Here is a 23507-nt window from a genome sequence, read left to right on the forward strand (position 1 = left end):
TAATACCACACAAAAACTTTGAGAAGTTTTTATTTATCTGTGGTATTTTACATCTTATCTGACAATCTTAAAGCAAGACATACTTTCAGTGAAGAGTCTGCTTTATAAAAACATTTGCTCTAAAAAACCAAATACATCTTTTTGGAACCAAAGAACCATTTTATAATGTTAACAGTCCAACACTAATTTATCTTAAAAAATTTATATAAAGTTAATTTCATTTGGTGAAAAGACTTAGACAATACTTTCTAAACAATGTAGTCTTATTATTTTCAAATATATAGAGAAAGAGAAAGCTAAAATGGGCTGATTAAGCATTTTAAAGAAAGAAATGATCTGTAATTAACATATTAATAAACAAGCATATGTAAATTAAAAGTTTGCTTCTGAGATTACATCTATCAAAGATCACAAACTTCACCTTCCCTCAATTATCAAAAATTCTGGTTTAGCTGATTATAAGTTTTAAGTGAGGTTTTATAATATAGCTACTAATTGATTATTATTTCTATAGGCTTCCTGGAACCTTTAAAAATAATACTTCTAGATTCAATATAGTTAGCAACAGTCCTTTAAAGTTGGATACCTTATTTATGAGATGTTCGGTAACAACTTCTCTTAGTCCAGTGTAGAGCTTTTCTCCATGTTTATGCAAAACCATTGTATATGCATTTCTATAGAGCTCCTCAAAACTAAGACCACTGTTATTCTTACGCTGGATTTCTTGAATTGCATTTTTCAGAAGGTCCCAAATGCTGTTTACATATTTTTCATCCATGGTCATCTGTAATATCCAAAAGAGAGAAAGAGACAAAAAAAAAAAAAAAAAAAAACACCAATGGTTGAAAATCTTTCTGTATTTGTCCATATAGTAAATATTTTATTATATGGCTATGATTATAAATCTGCATGACTTACAAGGATGTTAACAATCTATTTTAACAGAAATAAAGGGATACATTTAAAAATAGTTTTTAGAGCTGACAGAAGCAATTTTTAACAAATCCTTTTAACACTTCCCTCCTTTCTTATCTGCAGCACAACCCACCACTTTAAATAAAATCATAATCCCTGATGTTAATACTTGCTTTAGCCAAAAAGTGTAAGACATATTTTCCCTAAGTTTATTTAGTAGAATACAAGCTCAGAGAGACAGAAAGGGTTCCTTGATGAAAAAAAACTGGGGACATGAACACTATTTTCCTCTCCTGAAGATCTGCAGAGCTCCTTAGCAAATTAAAGATGAGGAGAAGATCTGTAATTAAAAAACAAAAAAACAATAAAGCCACACATTTTCTTTGTTTAACCTAGCATTCTCTCATTTTCCTCCTTTCCCACTTTAGATTCCATGGTCAGTCACTTCTAAGCACCTTGTATACACCCATAAATAACTTGCCCCGTTCTCCCCCTCCAAAATATTTGCCATTCTAAACACCAACTGCCCACCTACGCCTCACATGCACCCACACAGCTGAAAGCAACTACAGAATAACATACATACAACCATATTCAATCCATCTGAATTTAAATTCATAACCACTAACCACAAGTCGGCCCTTAGTACAACCCCACAATCCTACTTTTCTAGACGGACTCTACTTTCCTAGATGATTTTGCACCATCCCCTCCTTCCACTCTAGGATAATGAATTGCTTCCTGTTCCACTGACAACACAGAAATAACCTGCACAAACTCTGGCCACACCCACTAACCTATCGACTGTACACCGACATAACCTGCTAGGTCTTGTGCTCGAAGCGCCACGTTCTTATCCTCAAATTATAGCACAGGGACCAGAAACACAGACAGCATCTAGGGACTTGTTAGAAATGCACAATTTCAGGCCCCACCCCAGACCTACAGAACCGTATCTGCATTTTAACAAGAACCCCAGGTGATACCTATACAAAATGAAGTTTAACAAGTATTGCTCTAGTTCCATCCCAACTCACCTATTCAAGGACCTCCCTTTAGCAATCTCTCCCTTCCCAGCATCATCAAAATTTTCCTCCCTGCTAGGTAATTTCCACCTGCATTTAATATCCTCAGTTCCCCATCTTGAAAACAAACAAACAAATCCTCACAACCCCACATATTACTCCAGCACCACCTAATTTTTCTCTTTTTCATTTATAACAAAATCACAGGGCTACGGAGAAGACTTCTATATTCACTGTCTCCAAGTCACATTTTTCCCATTGTATCCTGAATCCACTCCAATAAGGCTTTCATCGCTACCATTTCACAGAAACTACTCTTGAGAAGGTCACCAGTGACTTCCTCACTGCTAAATCTAACAGTCAAAGTCTCACTTCTCATCTTACTTGACCTTTCTGGCAGTAATTCAAAGAGCTGATCACTCCTACTACTTGATACAGATTCCTCACTTGCCTTCCAAGCACTACAATCTCTTGTTTTTCCTCCTATTCCACTTGCTCCTATTTGTCAGCCTGCTTACTGCTTCTTATTCATCACCACAACCTCCAACCTCTTGTCTGAACCTCTTACCTATCCACGCTCGGTTTTTAGGTGAAGTTAACTCATCTGGTCTCATGGCTTTAAGTTAATCTCAAAATTTATATATCCCGTTTGGAGCCCTCACCACCTTAGTACCAGAGTCTTATGTTCAGCTACCTACTCAATATTTCTACTTGAAAATCTACTAGGCATCTCAATCAAGTCTAGAACAGAAAGCCTAATCTTTTCCCCTAAGTTGGCTTCCCCTGCAGTCCTTTCCAACTGAGCAGATATCCACTCCACCCTCCAGTTGCTAAGGCCAAAAAGTTTGTAATCAAGTCCTCTTTATTCTCTCACCTCACTTGTAAAACAAAAGGCAATTCTGTTGTCTCTACCTTCAAAATGTACCCAGAACCTAATTCCTCATTTCTTCCACTGCTCCTAAACCACCATTATCTCTCAGATTATCACAACAGCCTCCTAACTGGTCTTTGTTTCTGCTCTTGGCCCAACATCCCAGAGCGATCAGAGTGACCTTCTGAAAACATAAACCAAATCATGTCACTCAGCTGCTCACAACCCTCGGTGACTTCTCATTTCTCTTGGAGTTAAAGTCATAGTCTTTGTGCTATTCTACAAAGCCTCATTCGACCTGATAATCTCTCTGACTTCATCTATTCTTCCTCCTTGCTCTCTCTGCTCCAGCCCCACCAGCCTCCTTGTTACTCCTTGGAATATGGCAAACAAGTTCACTTCAAGTTGGTTATTTGCTACTCTCTCTGTCTGGAATGCTCTTCCCCAAGATATCTAAGTGGCTCATTCACTGATCAACCGCAAAACTCTGCTCAACTGTCACCTTAAAATAAAGCTTTAACTGGCTACTTTATTTAAAATAGCAGCCTCCTCCTACTAGTGACCCTCAAATTCCAACCTCACATTATTTCTTTTCCTGGCCTCTCTCCTCCCAGTCAAATGTCAGCTCCATGAAGGCAGGGATTTTCTTCACTGCTGAATAACCTCAGCCACTAAAATAATACCTGGCATATAACAAGCACTTACACCAGCTGATTGATGTTCTACTAATCTCTAAGCAGCCCTCTTCAAGCTCATAAAACCTACAAGTTCCACGTTCACAACCAGGGAAACACTGCATCAATTACTCATCAGATTCATGCACACTTCTGACCTGAAATGGATAAAAGATACTGAGCTAAAAAAAATCCTCTCCAGCTAGAAACTTTTGGAGGTGATGGATATGTTTACTGTATGGATTGTGATGGCTTCACAAATGAACACTTACCTCCAAACTCATCAAGTTGCATACATTAAATATGTACAGCTTACCTCAATAACGTGGTTAAAAAAAAAATTAAAAAAAAAAAAAAAAAAAGAATCCTCTCCAAGTCCTGTACAATGAGTATGAATGTGAAAGAGGAAGAAGTAGGTAGGCAAAACAGTTCATTCAGTCAAACAAGCTCAACTCCCAATCAAGAGGATTCTTAAGCAGATGACTCAAACTGAGTCTTATTATTCTAATCTTTTCTGGAGAGCTTAAAAAGGAACTCTTTAGAAAACAAATTCTTTCCTGTTACTCAAATATTATTCAAATCCAGGTCTATCAGAGACTTCTCTGAAATGGCCTTAAGAGAATTTACCCTTACATCTAAACTACTACCTATTTTTATCAGATATTCTCATACAGAGGATGCCATCCATATAAAATATAAATAAGATGTTGCTATGTACAACTTTTCACAAATAAAGCCCACAAGACAACGTGATAATGATGGTCTCAAATACCCCATGTATGTGCAATGTGGTTTTAGTTTGCTGACAGCATATGTAGAGGTTACAATAAAGCAGGCTAAGACACCATCCCTGCGGATAAATAACGAACATATAAAGCAGAACGTTCAAACCGATTTCAAAGAAAGAGTAAAGTTAATGCGGACTAAAAACTCCAGAGATAACTATACTGCTAATAGTTGAGCAAAACTTCAAATGATCTTTTCAGGCTCTGTAACATAAGAGCCCATGAAAGCTAGAAAACGTACAAAAACGTCTCTACTCAGCATGAATTACTAAATTTTCTATTAGAAACTGAAGTATTTTAAAGATGTGAACTAAGAGGCTTCAAATATTGTACAAATACTCTTACACTGTAATAAAAGAATCATTTCTCACATATATAAATCAAGGGTTATTTTAAAATCCAAGATGGTATGCAGTATTTTCCTCAGTATTTGTGCTTTATAGATAGAAATGAAGACAGAGAGCAAAAATGTTTCTTCTGGTGATTGCTCAGGTATAAAAACGTTCAAACAAAGGAGAACAAAACAGACCGAGAAAGATTAAATGACTTACCCAAAATCACAGAGCTGGAATCGGAATTCATATTCTCAAATCCAGTACAAACCACTGAACTCACCTCCCATCCCACCGTGCTAATAGGGTCAAGTAATATTACAGTATAATCACTGATTATCTTGGTAAACACAGTACAGTATATTAGTAGAGAATATAGATTTTGCTGTCTGACAGGCCTGGATTTGCGTCACGGCTTTGCTAAATTCATAAGCCACACAACCTTGGGCAAATTACTTAATTCTTCTAAACCTTTATCTCCTCACTTGTAAAAGAAGTGGGTTTAATAACAATACCTATCTCAAAAGACTATCATGAGGATTAAATGCAAATGTCAGTAGAATTCAGCCCAGCCTAGGGCACAGTACAGTCAACCCTCCATATCCGCGGAACTCGCAGATACAGGGTTGACTGTACTACGCCATTTTATGTAAGGGACTTGAGCATCCTCAGATTTTGGTATCTGAAGAGGCCCTATAACCAATCCCCCACGGATACCGAGGGGCTACGGTATAATCCCTCACATGCTGAATAACAGTGACAGAATCTCTTGAACTCTCATCTATGGGCATCAAATGTCAGGAAAAAAATACAGTTTTTAGGCTTAGCAAATAAACAGCTAAAACAAACGTACCTTAAGAGGACAACTATGCTAAATGAAAGTCAGTAAAATGTAGCCTTCTTTCAGAAACAATATTCCCCTACTTCGTATCTCCTATTCTTCCAGTGTCATTTAAATCATTTTAATCCCCAGAGCTCTGTCCTTGGTTCTTCTTTTCACTCTACACTGGCTGCATTTCCATTCATTATCATAGTTACAACTACTATATATACTTCTAGGGTTCTAAAATTTACAAGGCTCTAGATTGGCAAGGGATTCCGGAACCTCCTAAAACTACATATAAAATTTTGCAGATATAATGTGTGTGCACTTCTTTTCTGGATGGTGGGTCACTAGCTCTTACCAGATTTCCCAAGAAGTTTGGTCCTCATCTCAAAGAAGATAAATTACTGGCTTACATGTTAATTGCTCCCAAATCTATACTGCCAGCCCAAAAGTTCCCCCAAAGCCTTAACTACTGTATTCAACCACCTGCTGGATATGCCCAACCAAATTTTCCAGACACATATCAAACTTATCATGTCCAAAATTTCTGGTAAACTCACTCTCCAAACACACCCATATTTTCGTTCTGTATTCTCTAATTCAGTAGCGGCAACACAAACCACCTAGTTATACAAGCTAGAAGCATAAGCCTTAACTTTTCTTCTTTCCTCTCTCTCATCCCTTTCTCATCCAATCATCAAGTGCTACCAACATCAGGCCCAAGAGATTTCTCAAATATGCTCCTAATCTTTCATCCTGAATACCGCTGCCCTAAAACTTTCATCTAGATTACTGCAACAGCCTTCCAGCCACCATGAACTCTAATAACCTCTCGGAATCCATCTTCCTCAAAATCATTAAAATAACCACATCAGCATCACGCCCCTGTTCAAAACCCACCTCTCATTAGCAACTGGCGGGGGGGGGCGGGGGGGGGGCGGGGGCGGGGTGTGCTTTAAAAGGGAACATAACACTTCATGATCCAGTCAGTCTATGCCTACTTCTCTAACTTCACCTTTCACTAACTACTACCTATCTTACATTCACTTCCTGGCAACATTAAACCAGCGGTTATTCCTGTCCACTCTCACACCTCCCCTCCACACACCACCCTCTCATGTCTTCTTTATACACCCCTTCTGCCTCTTCTTTGATTCTTTACATAGCTTCTGAACACAGCTCAGGTGTCACATCCTCCAAAAATCCTTCCCTGACCTCCTCAAGCAAAGCTAACAACTCTTCCTCAGCTCTTTCATAATACTCAGGTTATATCTATCACTACACTACCATACTGCTGCATAATTATCTGTTTGTGAATCTTTTTCCTCAATTAGACTATGAGATAGTTGAGGGATTGTGCATTTTTCTTCAATGTTACTTAGAAGGCCATAAACAAATGTCTGGGGAATGTTGTTTTACCTATGTTATACCAATGCAATTCTGAAAACATGAACATCTGAATTACTAAGCACAATGATACTGAAAAATAATTTAATGTGTTTATATAACGATTAATGTAATTTTAAAATAATAAAAATATATTTTCCAAACAGAAATAAAGTACAATAATGTACAAGCAAAAGACTCAAATTTCATATATCAAGTAGTGTTTTCACATTCACCTAACTAAATCCTTCAAAAGGCTGCTTAATCATTAACTTTATTAATAAATGTTAACTAGGAGGAAAATAGTGGATAAAAAAAGGCTATTCAGGAGGAGATCTACAAGTTACAGTCTTTCCCTAAATCAAGTAAGTCCAAAAACAATACACCCAAGGAAACAGGCTTCAAGTACATATTGCTACATACCCGCTTTGGTCCTGGCATCAAATGAACATGTCAACAACAGTGGCAAAATAGTTACATTACTGATGAATTGATGGGTGAATTTTTCACCCATCCTTGATAGAGAATACAACATTAACTGTCAATGAAAGTTAAAAGGACTAGATGATAAACTCTAACGTCATCAATGTTAACCATTAACAACATCAGTCTAGACTTGACTCAGAGTCATTTTAAAAGCTCTAACACTTTAAAGTAATATTCCAAAGTATTTGAGCAGGATTTTAATCCCATTGATGAAACTGACTTACTCAGGTTGCAATAACTACAAATACACTCAGGAAGGGATCTGGTAACAATGCTTCAGCAAAACAATAAAATGATAAAATGCACACATACATATATACACAAACATTTAATGTCTGCTTATTTTAGACACATACTGCATCTTTCCCCAACAAGCTCAAGTTACAAAGTGTTCAGCAAAGTAAATTCATTTAGCAAGAAAAGAAACAAAAGCTCTTTTTCAAAGGAAATATATAATTGAGTATTCTTAAATGTCCATGGTTTAGTGACACCTCTTAGAAACCAAATCAAGACTTTATTTTTTAAAAGTGACTTTTGCCCACTTCCCTGTCCCCAATCCAGGATTATAATCCCCTCATTAGTAAGTATCAATAACAAAAATAACACTAACAATCTTTATTTTCTTTCACAAACATCTCTGGTTTTTCATCTACATTACTTTAAAAGATATAAAAACATAAACCTTCAAAATGCTGCATTTAAAAGGACGTCAGTCTATTATACACTTACACATCTTGAAGGTTCTGTAATTATTGAGAGCTGGAGAACTACAGCATGAGCCAATTAAAACTAAAAGGAAGAGAACTGTACTCTTCACATCCACTACATACAAAGGACAAAAAGTCTTTAGTCCCCTGTGAATAATTTTCTACAAGAAATTTAGAACAGGGTGGGTGGGGGAAAAGGGTGAGAATTTGAAATTCCAGGCAATTCAGAATGACACAGCTAGAAAAAAATAAACAAGGAAAAATGCTTGATCTTAATTTTGAGCTTCAGCCTCAAAAAAGTTGCTTTGGTACAAATATCTGAGGAATGGCAATATTCTAGATAAATAAAACTAAGCCATAAATTTTGTAAGGAAGTTCCCTCCCAGATTATAAGCACCTTAGACTAACATCTTGTCTCTGTTCCCTTATTTTATTGTATCCTCTTTAATACATGTTATGATTCTTAGATGATTTGAATGCAGTCCCGTTAGAGTTAGTAATGATGATGAACCTATCTGACGACCAATGGCTACACAATGACTTATGATGTCTCCAATAATCCCATTTATTCATCAGTTAATCTTGAAACATCCTCAACCATCAAAAGATAGCCAAAGATCCAAGCTTTGAGGAAACAGCCCAGTGGGACACATTCAGATTTTGGGCAAGTTATTTAACTTTCCAAACTTCACTTTCCTCATCTGCTTGTAACAAGAGAAATGGGAGAAGATGGTGTATTGTGTGGCAATTAAGAAAGTTTGTGAAAGCATCCGACACTCATCACTTGCTCAATAAATTTCTTTTTCTTTACTACAAGGAAGAAACATACAGCCTTCTGTGCTGGAATTGTGCTGCCAAAAGTAATGACTGATAATGACAATTATCAATTAGAAAAGCACAGTAGCCCGGGAAAATGCTATGAAATCACAAATTAAGGCTGAGCTACACTCAACTGGCCTCTAATATCACTAAATTACAGAACAGTAACATTTACAATGAGAAAGTTAAATCATCAATAGACGGTTCAATTATTATAATCTGCATTTCAGTTCTCAACATGAGTAGGCCGTTCAAAAAATCAATTTAAAAATTTGGAACAATTTCTTTCAAAGACAAACTAAGTTCAAGCTTTCACATTAGCCTGTTAAAGTCCAGTTAAGTCACAACTGACTTAGGAGTACTAACAATATTCTTTCAACTATATCTCTGTGAATGATCTCCGCATATGTGAAAAAATGTATATGTAACATTTCATAGTCCGATGATGACCACAACAAATAATACGCAATTGCAAGCATTCTCTCTGAGTCAAGAAGTTTGTCACTGTCCTATTGGTGCTATTTTCGCTGATATAAAGAGATGTTATTGGCACCCTGAAACACGTTTTATCAAGAGAATACAATATTCATCTTGACTAGAACTCTTCAAACATAGAGACTCTCCCTATTAAGAAGATTAATTATTACGTCTATAAGATCAACACTTTAAAATTATAAGAACATTTGCTGTATTTCTCAGTATACTATTAAACCCCAATAATAGTAAGGGCTCATGTGTATAAACTAGCTGTTAAACATTCATCTGGAAAACAAAAATAATAGAAAAGCAAGAATCATATATATTTGGATGGACTCTCAAAGTAGTAGTAGTAATGCTATAGACAAAAAATACTTCATATCTAAGTGCATGTTTGAGTTCCATATTTCTATCCTACAATCTAAAACTATGAATTTTAATAAAAAATGACAATACTTTCTTCTCTTTAGCTTACATTGCTATGTTTTTTTTTGAAATGGATAAACCCAGTTTTTCTAAAACTATGATAAAGTGTAAAGGTGTATAAAACTGTTGGACAATAACAAAGTAGTTTATACCAGAATCAGCTACACACACTCCAAAGAGAAAAAAACATGTAAAACAATACAAATTGCCACAGTTAGGTCTGTCTTTGAACGAACCTAACCATAAACTAAATGTGATATGACAGCAAAAGGCCTATAACATAAAATTATTACAAAAATCTGATTATCAAATCTCAAAATTTCTCTAAAGCTACCAACTTACAGAAAAAGAAGTATGTAAGAACATAGCTAACTTTTCCACTGCTTCATATAAGCATTTAATCATCACCACTGAAATATACCATTCTTATTCTAAAGAAAATTCTAAGGCTGAAAAGATAGGTGACATTTGCAACATCACAAAATGTTTTAGAGCAAAGGAGAACACACCAGCATTTGCTTTCTGGACTGAAATTTTAAGAGTGGAAATGAGCCTAAGAAAACCCCAAATTAAAATCTCTTCATTTTACAAATGAAGAAACTGAAGCTAAGCAGCTTATCCAAGATGGCTCAGCTAGTTAGAGCAATGAAGGAATCCATGTGTCCTGAGCTAAGGACCCTTCCATTACACCATGTCAACTCAAATCACCTGAGTGTCTGATATTACAAAATCAATTTATAATTAACAGGCTAATATTAACATTGAATTATTAAGGCTATATGCTTATTTCAGTTTGGTCTAGAGAAAAGAGCTTTTAACCAGAAATCAGGCTTCTAGTCATGGTTCTTCCATAAATTCAAGCCGTAAGTATCCTTTGGGTAAAATCACCCTCTCCAGTTCTCCACTTCCCCATGTATTAAATAAGAGTAGAACATATTCTCTCTAAAGTCCTTTCTGGCTTTTAAAAATTAAAATATGAAAACAAATAAGAGCAAATAAATTACTTGTTTTTTTGGCTAATGATAACATTCATCAAAATAATACACTTCTTTCATGTCTCATTTGCTTATTTTAAACTACCTGATCTTTGTACTTCAAAATTCATTTCATTGTTTAACCTACTACTTCTTACTTAATACATTCTGAAAGACATAAAATCACTTTTTTTCTAAACATATATTTAACAAGATAAATTTCTAATTGAAAAAAGTTTAAAAATGTGTACTATCAGTCTTTAACTTAAAAAGGAAAGTGTTAACTTACAAATACATCGACTAATATATCTTTCCTATTGGTTATGATTTTGACTGCTTTATTCAAGTCAATACACACTATGACCCCCTTAAGCAATTTATATATTCAAATTTTACTGAACAACATAGGCATCCATCGATTCAAAGTTTTTATAACTTCTATTCTCTTATGAGAGGTGCATATACTTTGCATCTAGTGAGGTTTAAAGCTTGCAAAAGCTCCTTCCGAGATCTGGAAACTAATTTTGAATCCTTTTTACAGAGTACTGCAGTGTATAGCTTCAGGGGCCCTGGATCCGCCCCTGGGTAATCATTTAAACGGCAAGCTTAGAATTAACTTTCCAATATATTCCTACTATGAAAGTAAATATTTCAGAATCTAGCAAATTCTTAACGGAATATAATCAAGGCAGTGTGGTGTAATGAAAAGAACATGAATTTCTGAGACAGATACACCGGGGATCTGAATTCCAGCTCTGCCCTTCCATAGGTATATATGTAATACACATATTTTACTATGTCTCTCTGAGCCCCAGGATAGATTTAAAACAGAAGTAACATCTAAAGATTGTTCTGAAAATTTGAGATAATTATAGTTCAAAAAGCCTAACACAAGGTAGACACTGAACAAGTTGTAGTCACTCATCTTATAAAGCAACTACTCATACTATTAATAAATTGAAAAGGGAAGGAGAAAAAGAATTTTTCATGATTACTTTCAAGAGGACAGGGCAAATAGCAGAGGCTAGTGTTGCTCGGTTAAGAGCTGCCTTAGATAAGGATGACTTGCAATCAGTAGGTTAACGCACTCCTCTTAGCAATGACGGCTTTGCTTTTATAGAAAACCGTCTCTAAGGAATCTTGTATTTTCTTAAAGTAGATAAAAGATACCCCTCTGAAGTCTTTATTCATTTGCTTAGCAGTAACCTTTCTCATTTAAAGAGCAAATTCAGGTCCATTCCTTTCTCAATGATCACTAGATAAATGGAAGTCAAACTAAGAAATTTTACTTAATTATATTTTCAACTTTAAAATTGACTTAAAAAAATAAAGAGCAAAAGCTCTTCTAGTAGCAAAAGCTCTGGATTAGTGGTTACAACAACTACAGGATCAGTTCTCAATTTCCCAGTTGATTACTGTTACCAACTTGGGAAAGTAGGACTCTCCTCAACTTTAAAAAGGCTGGATTAATGACAGTGATTTTAAAGCAATAGTTAGAGAACTTTTTAAAAAGAAATCTTCTACACATAGAACAATGTACAAACTACTCTAAATGACTAGAGAGGGAAACTTCTGAAGATACCTACTCCACTCCTCCTAGGCCTCCTGGGTCCTGGAGACCCTATAAGAGTTTGAAAATAAATGTCCTACATGAAACATATTTTACTTGAAAATACTAACTTTATGATTAGAAAATCATTTTAACTGTCTCAATGATGTCACTGTTTATTAGCAAGCACTTTCTGACATTATTTCTCTTAAGCCTCGCAGTTAACCTGTGAGAAAGATTGCCATAGTTCCCATCTTAAAGATGAGAAAACAAACTAGAGTCATGTCAGTTTATTCGTTCAACATTGTTGGCTACTACTGTGCAGCACTGACAAAGATCAACACAAAAAGACCTGCTGCCTCCTCTAAAGAAAATCATGTTCTAATGAAGGAGATACTGACTATTTGAAGAATTTTGGCTATGAAGGGAGATGGTATGGTAGTTACCATGGTAGGGAAGACAGAAAAAGGAACATCTTCCTTCTCTGAGACCCAAGGGAAGGAGCTGAGAATGAGTAAAGATACAGGTTAATGAATATAACTGAAAGAGAAGCAAGCTGAAGGAACTTACACAAGATAACTTTAGTAGTTAAGTTTCCTGAAAAAGAGAGATAAGAGAAGTCTCAATAAAGAGCTTAAGGACAGTGATTAAAGTCTGAAATAGCTCATGCAGGAAAGGGGAGAGGGAGTTTACCAGGGACACAAAAATATCGCCCAGAGGCACTGAGAGTCCATCTAGCTTAGAGACCGCAGTCTTGGAATTTTCACCAGGAGTGCACAATAGTCTAAAAAATATGAGCAGTGAAGGCAGATGAATGGAATGGTTCAAGATTCTTTTTGCTGATATTTCTGGCCTTGCTCTGGGGAGGCAGTAGGAAAGAAGGGGCAACTAGCAACAGGCGCCATAGCCTGGGAGAATGAAAGGGGTCTTCTTGAAATCCAAGAGCACATTTAATGTGAGAAGGAAACAAGCAACAAGTAGGCTAGAATAATTAAATAATAACAGCTTGTATTTATTTATAATGCTTACTATGTGCCAGACACTAAAAGCTTTAAATGTATTAACTCTATCCTTACAACCACCTTATGAGGTAGGTACTATATTGTTTTCTCTCTTTTACAAAAGAGAAAACAAAACAGGCATAAGTTAAGTGACTTGCTCAAGTCCTACATCTAATAAATGAAGGATCTAGGATACAATGTAATATTGAAGTTTAAGATTTCTAAAGTAGCAGGATGACAAGCTCCAAGACAAAGTGAAGATCACTGTAATACAGAAGAGGCCAGATCTGTTTGATCATCACTGTATATTTAGTGCCAGACCTCTAGTAGGAACACACAATAAATATACTTTAGAATGAATAAACGAATGACTCTGCCCACACGCAATGGATAAAGTTACAATTTAAGCTAGAGAGAATGTCTGTGAATAAGGTATTGAAGTCTTCAGTGACTGAGGGAGCATGTGTTCGAAGTTAGGAGATGGTCACAAGAAGCACTCAAAAGAATAGTTCACAAGGGCCCAAGACACAAGAGGATCATAGATGTGGCAATAAATGGCATCTGGGCCCAGTGATTCAAGGATTATAAGGAAAAAAGACCCCTCAATTCAAGAATATAAGCCTGTATCCTCAGGGCAAAGGTAAATTTCAGATGAAAAGAATTCACAGGACAGGCTGATGATACAGGGTAGTCAACCTGCAATGAAAGTAGGGGATCACCATGTAGAGTTAACAGGCTGGGAGGAAGGTGTCATGGTGGGAGGAATAAAATGCAGAGTACAGCTAGTCAACAGAAAAGACTAGGCCAGAGATTACGTCTTCCGACACGCCAATCCAAGGTTACTGCCGGTACATGCTACCTTTTCTTTCAAGTCATTACGGTTTTAGGAGATTAGGCTGACTAACCTTTAAGGGAAGTGCCACATGATCATTAATGACCTACAAATTAAGACTTCACTTACAGCTGAAAAGAGTTCAAACATTTTGGAGTACTACCTGCAGCGATTTACCTAAGTAATGAATTTCTATGGTTTGTCTTAAAGGACTAGTTTCTCAATTAATCGATCATTCACTAACCACCCACACTGTGTCTAACGCTATGCTAAGTACTTCAAGGTTCAAAAGGGTGTCTGGTATAAGCTTTGGGCAGGGACCACAGCCTAGTTCATGAGTGAAACAAAAAAGAGGGTGGAAGAAAAAAAGTAAGGAAATAAAAACAAAATATATTTTTAGATAAACACTTAATGTACATATTGGAATGTACACACCAAATGAGTGTTTACTCCTTCAATAAAGTTACCTCAGAAAGATTACATACTTATTCTGATGATTATGTGATAATCACTATTGGATCTTCTCTTTTGAATCTACCCCTCACCCAAGAGCCGGTGGCATTCTTTCGAAGCACCCCAGTGGTACCAAACCTATATCCTCTGACACCAAGTTCTTAATGTGGTTCACAGATTGATTCTGTAAGCTTTTCAAAATGTAAGTTCTAAAAATGTGAGCACCAAAAAATGGCGGCATCACTAAAATAACTGTACAGTAAATAAAATTACTTGTAAAAATAACATTCAATTTTAATATATAAATTGTGGCATAATCATGGCTAAATGTTGGTATAACAAGTTAATTGTGTGCTAGGTCCTGTTCTAATACTTTTTTTTTTTAATCTCACAACAGCCCTGTAAGATAGGTCTTATAAATATTCTAATTTTACAGAGGAGAAAACTGAGGTTAGAAGTGTTAAGTAACTTGTTAAAGATAACACAACTAGAAAGAGGTGGAGCTGACATTCAAACTATGACAGTCTCGAGCCCACCCTCTTAACTATTATGCTCAGTCTCTTCACTTTTTAGTCATACTTCTAAAACATATGTTGAATACTCTAATGTAAAATTAAATGAAAATTCCCTACAGACTATCCATAGTTTTACTCTTACAAGTAGGCAAAGAAATGCAAAATAAAGCCTTAAAGTACTATTTTTTTCACCTATCAAATTAAAGATATGTTAGCTAAGACACTGCTACATGGTAGACATTACTGATACAAGCTTGAGAGATGTTATTAATTCTTAAAGCATTCACTTTAGAGCCAGACTGCCTAGGTTAGAAAGAACCCTAGTTCTGCCACTTACAAGCAAAGTGATCTTAAGCAAACTACTTAACCTCTCAAGGCCTCTTAGGTAAAAAAGATGATAATAGTAGTATTCTATAGAGTTGTGCAAATGAAATTAGTTTACACATGCAAAGTACAGAGAACAAGTGTATGGCATATGATAAGCATTCGGTGAGTGGTACTATTATTACTCCTACCTTTCTGGAGGTTCATTTGGTAATATGTATCAATTATGTCGAGCCCAGTAATTCCATAATCATCATGGATGGGCTCAAATATTTATGTGCCTAAACAGTCACAGTCGCATTCTTTATAATAGAGAAAATACGAATTCACTGGAATCAATCAAAATACCTGTCAGTAGGGAAATGGACAAGCCAAGGTACTGGAGAGTATTACCCAGTCATTCAAAATCATGTTTTCAATATATTTAACATGGAAATAAATGTACAGCGAGATACTATATTTTTTAAAAGGCAGCATATGAAAAGGTCGTACCTCAATTTTACTGTGTGCTTACACATTTATGAAAGATTAAAAGGAAACACATCAAAATGTTAATATGGCTTATTTCCAAGTGGTAGGGTTACAGATGATATTTATTTCCTTACTTGTAAGTTTAGATATTTATTGTTTTCTATCATGAATATGCATCACTTTTCTAATTAGAAAAGCTACTAAAATGAACTCATAGTTTTGACAGACTACTACTGAATAGTTTTCACAACAGAAAGACACTTAACTGTACTTCATGTTTTATCTCAGTGATTTCTTACTAGCAGCACTTTTACTTTTTTGCTGACTTTACAATGCACAAACAGGAACTATTTTCAAAGTTCCATTATTTAAAACTACAAATTGTCCAATAACTTTTATAAAAATCTAACAAAACTGTTAACACCCAGATACACTTGAATAAAGATAACAGCAAAAAATTATCTCTAAGGTCTCCCAATTTATAACACAAAGGGAAGAGATACTACTTTTTCTAGTCTTAACCATATATTCTTGTTGAAATAGAGAAATGCTATTATTACTTAGCTACATTTAATGAATGAATGATGTACAAACAAATGACACTTTCTCTATTTTGTTGGAAAGAACTGACTTTGTGACTGGTGATTATTTAAAAGGCCAAATTCTCACATTATATTCTATACTACTAAAATTGTTTCAAATTCAGTAACTTTAGTACTAATAATTTGGCAGTAATAATTTTCTTGGCTCCTGTGAACTTTCTAGGGAGATAACGCAAAATAGACACTTTTATAGATAACTACTTTATCTTTTTATTTTTAAACTTCTAAAGTCTGAGAGGTACTAATAGCTACAACACAGATGACTGTCCTAAAATCATTAAACAGAACAAAATCAGTCTAAGTGAAAGCAACACTTTAATGAATGTTATATCTTACTCCATAACATCTCTGTAACAAAATATTAGAGAACGAAAAACAAATTTATAGTTAATTCCCCACCCTGTGTGATTTCCAAAACTATTATTCAGCCTTTCTCTATGAACAGTCCAGCTAGTTCTAGGCAACAACTACTTTCCCTAAGTAAGAGAAACCTATTTTGAAGATCAAAGCTGTTCCCCCATATCTAGCAAATATCACCATAGCCAGGAAAAAAAAAACATTAACTGTTCCCATTTGTCATTAAATTCTTGTGCTCTTAAGTATTTAAGTACATCACAAATGATCTTAAAATTCATCTCTTTCTAATCTCAGTCACTTTGCGGGTTCCATCTAACAATAACTTCTACATCAGTAACTGTTCACGCCACACAGGTGGTGCTCTGTGAAGCTCAACTAGAACTACGGAGTGGACATCACAACCAGAGATTCATTATCATGATTTAGCATGCTTCTATAAACCAATAACAAACCATTTTCAGATCACACTCTAAAGACAATCACTTTTATAACACGTCTCCTAAACTCTGAAAGCTCAGCCAAGAAGGCAAATCAGAGGAGAGACCAGTATTTCCATTCAACCATATCCCCTCCAAACCAATCAAGCTTTTCAAGCCCATGTGGACAAACAGTGGACAGTACAGATGGTGAGTAATGGCTTTTTAAAGATAAGGACAAAAGGTTCACCTGACAGCAACTAATCCTACATAGTGGAATAAAAGCTCAGGAGCAAGACACATGCCAACAGCAAGGAAAGAGGACCAGGAACTCCTGGGGGCAGCATTCTTTGGTCCAAATCCATATCGTTTCCAGAAGTTTCCCAACTACAGACTTCTTCCTTAAAAAACTTTTGTGGCCCTTGCTGTTACTTTGGGTACCAAAAAACCCCAAAAGATGTGAAATGGTATGTATTTTGTCCACTGCAGGCAAGTTTACAAACTGGAATAAATATTTCCTCCATCACCAACCTGTAAGTACAGAAAGCTCTTCATTGTTTCCCACCTTAAAAAGAACCAATTTCTCAGAAACTGATTTTACTGATGGGACTATAGCTGGAGTAGGTTTACACATTTACAAAATATCCTGTACCTTCACTTACGGTTTTGCAGTGAAAACAAAACAATCCCGAAACATATTTTTATAGTTTTTACACATCAATTTTATAAAACACACTCTGAAAAGAGCACTTGAGGCTTTCAATTACACTGCAACTTCCCTTAGAGTAACTGTCTATCTCAAATGGTAATGTAAAACACAATAGTTTTAAGTATGCACACACGAGGACACATAAACACAATATTTTCTTTACGGAATAATATGCATTTACTACTTCTGACTAGCAATCCATGCAGACTATAGTTCTGTAAAAGACTGCTAACCTGGAAGAAAAAAAAAAATTCTGAAGGGTCTAGAAGCACTCAGTTACCAAATTAATCAGTGAAAATACCACACCACTGAGGTATGTATCCATCCTTAATGAAGGTTCAAAGAACTATGACTTTAAAATTTATACATTAAAAAATATAATGGTTCTTTTCAGTAGGAACTACTTATGAGTGATGTTAATACTTATGAAATTAAAAAAAATCTTAATGCTTTTAAAAACTAGCAGATATTAAGTACTGAATATCAAACACTAGCCACTTACAAACTGCATTTAAGGATTTTAGAAAAACTTAGAGGGCAACAAGTTATAGACAGAAAGGGTCTAAATTAGCTCATGACCATAATGCTGCTTAAAAAAAAATCGGTTTCAGTAGTATGTGGTAACCTGTCACATACTATTATACTCTTCAGCTAAAGGCATAATGAAATTCTCTCCCACCGCTTCCTCCCAACAATACAAGATCCAGAAAGGAGGGATACTGGTCTTTCAAGCTATACCGATATATCCCAAGACCCTAGGACAGTGCCTGGCACACAGTCCTCAGTAATATTTGTTGAATGAATGAAGGAATGGAAGAACAGGTAGCAACAGGCAACACCAAGAGATCAAAGAGTTGACTACACATAAAGGTGCAACTGGTTAATCAGAATATCCACATAGGTAAGCTGATGTCATATGTGAACTACTCCACATTTTATTAATAATCTGAATTAGAAGAACTCAGACTTCAAGAATAGCTAATTTTTCTTAAACAATTCTTGTATTAAACTATTTAAAACTGAGTAATTCTAGATTCTGCTAAAAATATTCAGAACTGGTTTAGCAGGAGAACTAACCCTACTCACAAATTCATAAACCCAGTTCATTGTTTCACGACAAGGAAAAACGTGCCACATGAAGTTCAATAGTTCTCTTCTGTCAACATTTCTCCCTTTCTTTGTACTTTCTCAGGATTACTCAGGAAAAAAAACTTCAAAAATATAAAATCCCTTTAATGAGCATCAAAACATTTAATTCTCCTGAGTATATCCTACTTTTATTTACATAAAGCCTGAAGACTCTTCACATTGATATTAATATTTATGTTATTACAACTTCAGAGTTCTGCATAAGGTGTATCTCCTTCTTCTAAATTTTAAGAATTCAGAGAGGTCCTCAAGTTCTCTGGGTCACTTTCTTACTCAACTAGGACAATTATATTAATAAGTCTTCCCTCTAAAGTGCAAACTACACTTTAGAAAAAGCATGCTTCATGAAGTGCATACAAACCCTCTTTTCCCTCCTCGCATGATATACTGTGTTTGTGATTCTAAGAAAGGAAACCCAAGATCTTTCTCTAGTTTTACTGTTTTAAAATCTTCTGTTCCACTGCTAGTCTGTCTATCTTGACATATACCTGTTACTGTAGCGACATAAGCAAGTACGTCCAGTTCCTCTGTTCCAACAGTACACTTTAATTGCTTGCCACTGGCTATCTGAATCAGATATGACATCCAAAGTTATACCCTATATACTAAACACTGCAAGGGTATGACAACGTAATGCTAAAAAAAAAAAGTTTCTAAACAGACTACGTTTGCTGTCCCTAAGAGTAAAGCAACTCAGGGTGTGACTACTCATTCTTTTGGGATTCCATGGCTAAGAAATGGAGAACCAATCGTCCAATTTGTTTTCTCTTATTTCCCCTTGATTGGCAAGGCAATTCCTGCACAAGAGAGTTTGTAAAGTGCTTTGGAAGCTTGTGGATAAAAGATGCTGTAAACACACAGGACGTTGTTGGTATATTACTATGGAGCATTACGTGAAACCACTGTCACTGCGTGGGGGGCGGGTGGATGGCAGAGCCCTTCCTGAGGAGGGGAAGAGCGGGAGAGGACAGTCCCCTTCATCGTTGGGCTGGCCATTTTTAGGCTGGGTGATTTTTTCAACCGCAGCGAAACCCCACGTGAAAAGTTACACACACGCCCCATACAAGGAGGACTTGGACAGTCCCCATCCCTGCAGGGCTGGGAGTCCCGGGAACCGAGCGGGAGCGGAGTACTAGGGGTTGGGCCTACACCCCAGGAGCGTGGGGAGGTTCTGGGACCAGCGAAGGGGCCCCGGCCGCAGCCGACGCCCGCAGGGCGACCGGAGGCGCAGCTCCGGGGCGGGGGAGCGGCGCCAGACTCGGGCGACGAGCGCGGGGAACGGCCCGGGAGGGCGGCCGCGCCGGGGCCCCGCGCCGCCCAGTTGCCGGGAAGGCTCGCTCCCCGCGGCCGGCGGCGTGGGGGAGGGGAGGCCGGGCCTGCGGCCTGTTGGGGGAGTTCAGCCCGGGCCTCGCGTGCGGCTCTCGGCCGGGCCCCCAACCCGGGGTCCCAGGCGCCGAGACGAGACTCACCGGAAAGGCCCGGATCCGCATCTTGGTGTCCTTCCGGCTGCCCGTGCCTTTGCTCAGATTCGACATGGTGCTCGTCCCCTCCCCGGCGGCGGCTTCGGGTCGCACTCCGAGGCGCCGGTGTCACATTTAAGGCGGGCGGGCAGGCGAGGGGCGACGCTGGGGGCGGCGGCGCGGCCCCCGGGCTGGGCTGGGGAGCTGGCCGGCCCCTGGGCGGCCGCGGCGGTGGCGGCGGCGGCTCGGGTTCCGGCGGCTCGTGCTTGGCTGGGGGGCTGCGATGGCGCGGCGGCTCCACGGGATGCCCCTCACGCCCGGCTCGGCTCCCTTTATCGCGCTCCTCCGCGATGGCGGCGGCGGCGGCGACGGACAAACATCTCACTGCGCAGGCCGAACGTCCTCCTCCTCCTCCTTCTCCTCCTCCGCCTCAGCGAGACGAGATCCGGCCCAGAGGGTGGAGGGGGGAGGAGGGAGGGAAGAGAGCCGGAGAGTGGAGAGATTGGGAGGAGGGGGGTGGGAGGACGAGAAGGGGAAGCGGGCGGCCGCGGCGGGGGACGCTCAGATCTCGCGAGAAGAGGGCGAGTGCTCTGTCCCGGGTGGGGCGGGGCGAAGCCTGGGAGCGGGAGGGGGGCAACGGGAGGGGAGGAGGGGAACCGGTAGTTGGGGAGGTGGGAGGGGCCAGAGGGGCGGGGAGGTAGGAAAGGGGCGGGACTGAGGCGGGAGGTGTAAGCTGACTTTTTGAAAGAGGATCGTTGGAGACCGGATCCTGGGCGAGGTGCCTGCTGATTGGTGGAGCGCGGCGCTGGGGGGCGGGGTCCTGTTCACATGGACCGAGTGGGCGGGGGAAGTTCGGAGAGCCGGAGCAGTAGGACTGTGGTATGCTGGGTCCGGCTCTGCTGGGCTGGGCTGGCCGGGGTGGGCTGAGCTAGGGCTGGAGGCGAGTAGTCTCGGGGTGGAGCGTGGGGTGCTAAGTGGAAAACCACGTCCTAGAACTGGTTCCTGTGTTTTTCTAGGGCATGTGGACTAGGGATGGGTACTTGATCAGATGCCAGAAAGTTGAAAGAGTTTGTGCAGGAGTTACCTGCAGTGTCAGAAATTCGGTTCCTGTACGCCTAACAAAGTATTCAGATCTGATGTGCACACCCCAGCTGTCAGGATTGAGGCGTGGAAATGCACAAAATTTCCTTAAGCTGCATAAGCTCTAGATTCACTGATATTTTCTGAGGGACCCAGAACTTATTAGTGTTAAGATCTCTTTTTCGTTGCCATTGAGATAACTCCCTTAACGCAGTGCAGTAGTTTGGTAAATGGTGTTAAGTAGAAGATAGGATGATTAGAAACCTATCCTTAACCTGCCAAATCATTTTTACCATTACAAGAGTATGATAGACTTTGAAAGCCAAAATTTTTGTCTTTGATTCCAGTTTGCGGATAACTTGGGAAAAAAAATTTTTGGCATTGTGATCAAAAGTCTAGTTTTGCTTTTCATTTATTATGGATTATACTTACTAATTTACCTCTTTGCCCAATTGATGTTATATTTGGATTTCTGACTCTGCAGAGGAATATGTGAGTTACCACTAAAGTTTGTGATCTCATTTTAAATAAGACCCTACATTTGGAAGCTAGGGTGGTAATACTTTTTAAATTTATTTTTTAAAGGCTTTTAAATAAAATCTAGAGTGTAATACGTTTGTAGCATTTGGAAACTGGGTTTTTTATACTTTTTTTAAAAAATAAGTGGACTGAAATATACCTTTTGATTTGTTCGTTATAAGGTTGAATTTTCCCTAAATTAACTTAATCCTGATAGCTAGATTTACCAGTGTTGCTTTCATCCCCTACTTGGTTGAAATGCCCCATTAGAAACATCATATTTTCTTGTTTTGTTTTCTGATATTTGCTAATAGATCAGAGCTTAAGAAACAAGGATGTTGCTCGAAGCAGTATCTGTGTAAATACTGAAGCTAAAAATAGGTCAAGAATTTTGTTGATAAGGTAAGATTGGGAGGATTCTGATTTAAATATAAAATACTATGAGTCTTGGATAGGAGTCTGTATGCTGACTGAAACTCCATTTCTATAATCATTAGACTATATTAACAACCAATGTTTTTGTATTGGTTGTAGTGTCACATGGCTCAGTTTCTTTGTAATTTAAGAATATATGGGGCCATCTCTACCATTTTACTGTCTGTATTTTCTGTCTTTTGGAGCAAGGACTGGACTGTTTGTGTCTAGAGTTCCTCACCTGTAAGATGGGGATAAAAATAATATTTTCTCCTTGGGCTACTATGAAATTTAGATGATTAACACCATTTTTAAAAGGCCTGAGAGCAGTACTCAGCACCGACTCAAAACTTGTTGGCTGTTATTATCATGAGTAATTAAGGCCCAGGTTACACTATCTTTCTTTATTCAATATGTAGGTTTCTTTAAAAATGCTGTATGCTTTTATAAAATGAATCTTATTTGGATTTCACAAACCAATAAAGTATTTTTCAAAAAGCTGGGGAACCAATTTAGGATTGGCAACTTTATTTTGGCAAGTTTAAGAGCATTAAAAAGGAATAATTAACTGGAAGTAGAGACTAGTTTCATTATCTTGTTGTTGTTGTTGAGTATTTTAACCACAGAAATGGAGGAAGTCAATTTGTGAATAGAGGACAGTTCTTTTTTTTTTTTTGCTGTACGCGGGCCTCTCACTGTTGTGGCCTCTCCTGCTGCGGAGCGCAGGCTCCGGACGCGCAGGCTCAGCGGCCGTGGTTCACGGGCCCAGCCGCTCGGCGGCATGTGGGATCTTCCCGGACCGGGGAACGAACCCGTGTGCCCTGCATCGGCAGGCGGACTCTCAACCACTGTGCCACCAGGGAAGCCCAGGACAGTTCTTTAGGACAATACACTGAGCTGATTTTTCTCCTTTCAGAGTGAACCTGAGAAAACACCATGGGCCAGCATTTAGG

General features: G+C 38.1%; 1 protein-coding gene across 1 annotated transcript in view; it reads right to left on the minus strand.

The window, feature by feature from the left end:
* CUL3 (cullin 3) overlaps positions 1-20933 on the minus strand; it is a 124542-nt gene extending 103609 nt beyond the window's left edge. Inside the window, exons 1-2 of the mRNA XM_024124528.3 lie at positions 20551-20933; positions 587-784 (exon numbers count right to left, since the gene is read on the minus strand). Of these exons, the coding sequence (XP_023980296.1) occupies positions 587-784; positions 20551-20616 (264 nt within the window). The 5' untranslated portion in view covers positions 20617-20933. The remainder of the gene's footprint in view (positions 1-586; positions 785-20550) is intronic.
* Positions 20934-23507: the final 2574 nt, after the last annotated feature.

Source organism: Physeter macrocephalus, chromosome 2 (genome assembly GCF_002837175.3).
Source record: "Physeter macrocephalus isolate SW-GA chromosome 2, ASM283717v5, whole genome shotgun sequence".
Classification (NCBI taxonomy): Eukaryota; Metazoa; Chordata; class Mammalia; order Artiodactyla; family Physeteridae; genus Physeter; species Physeter macrocephalus.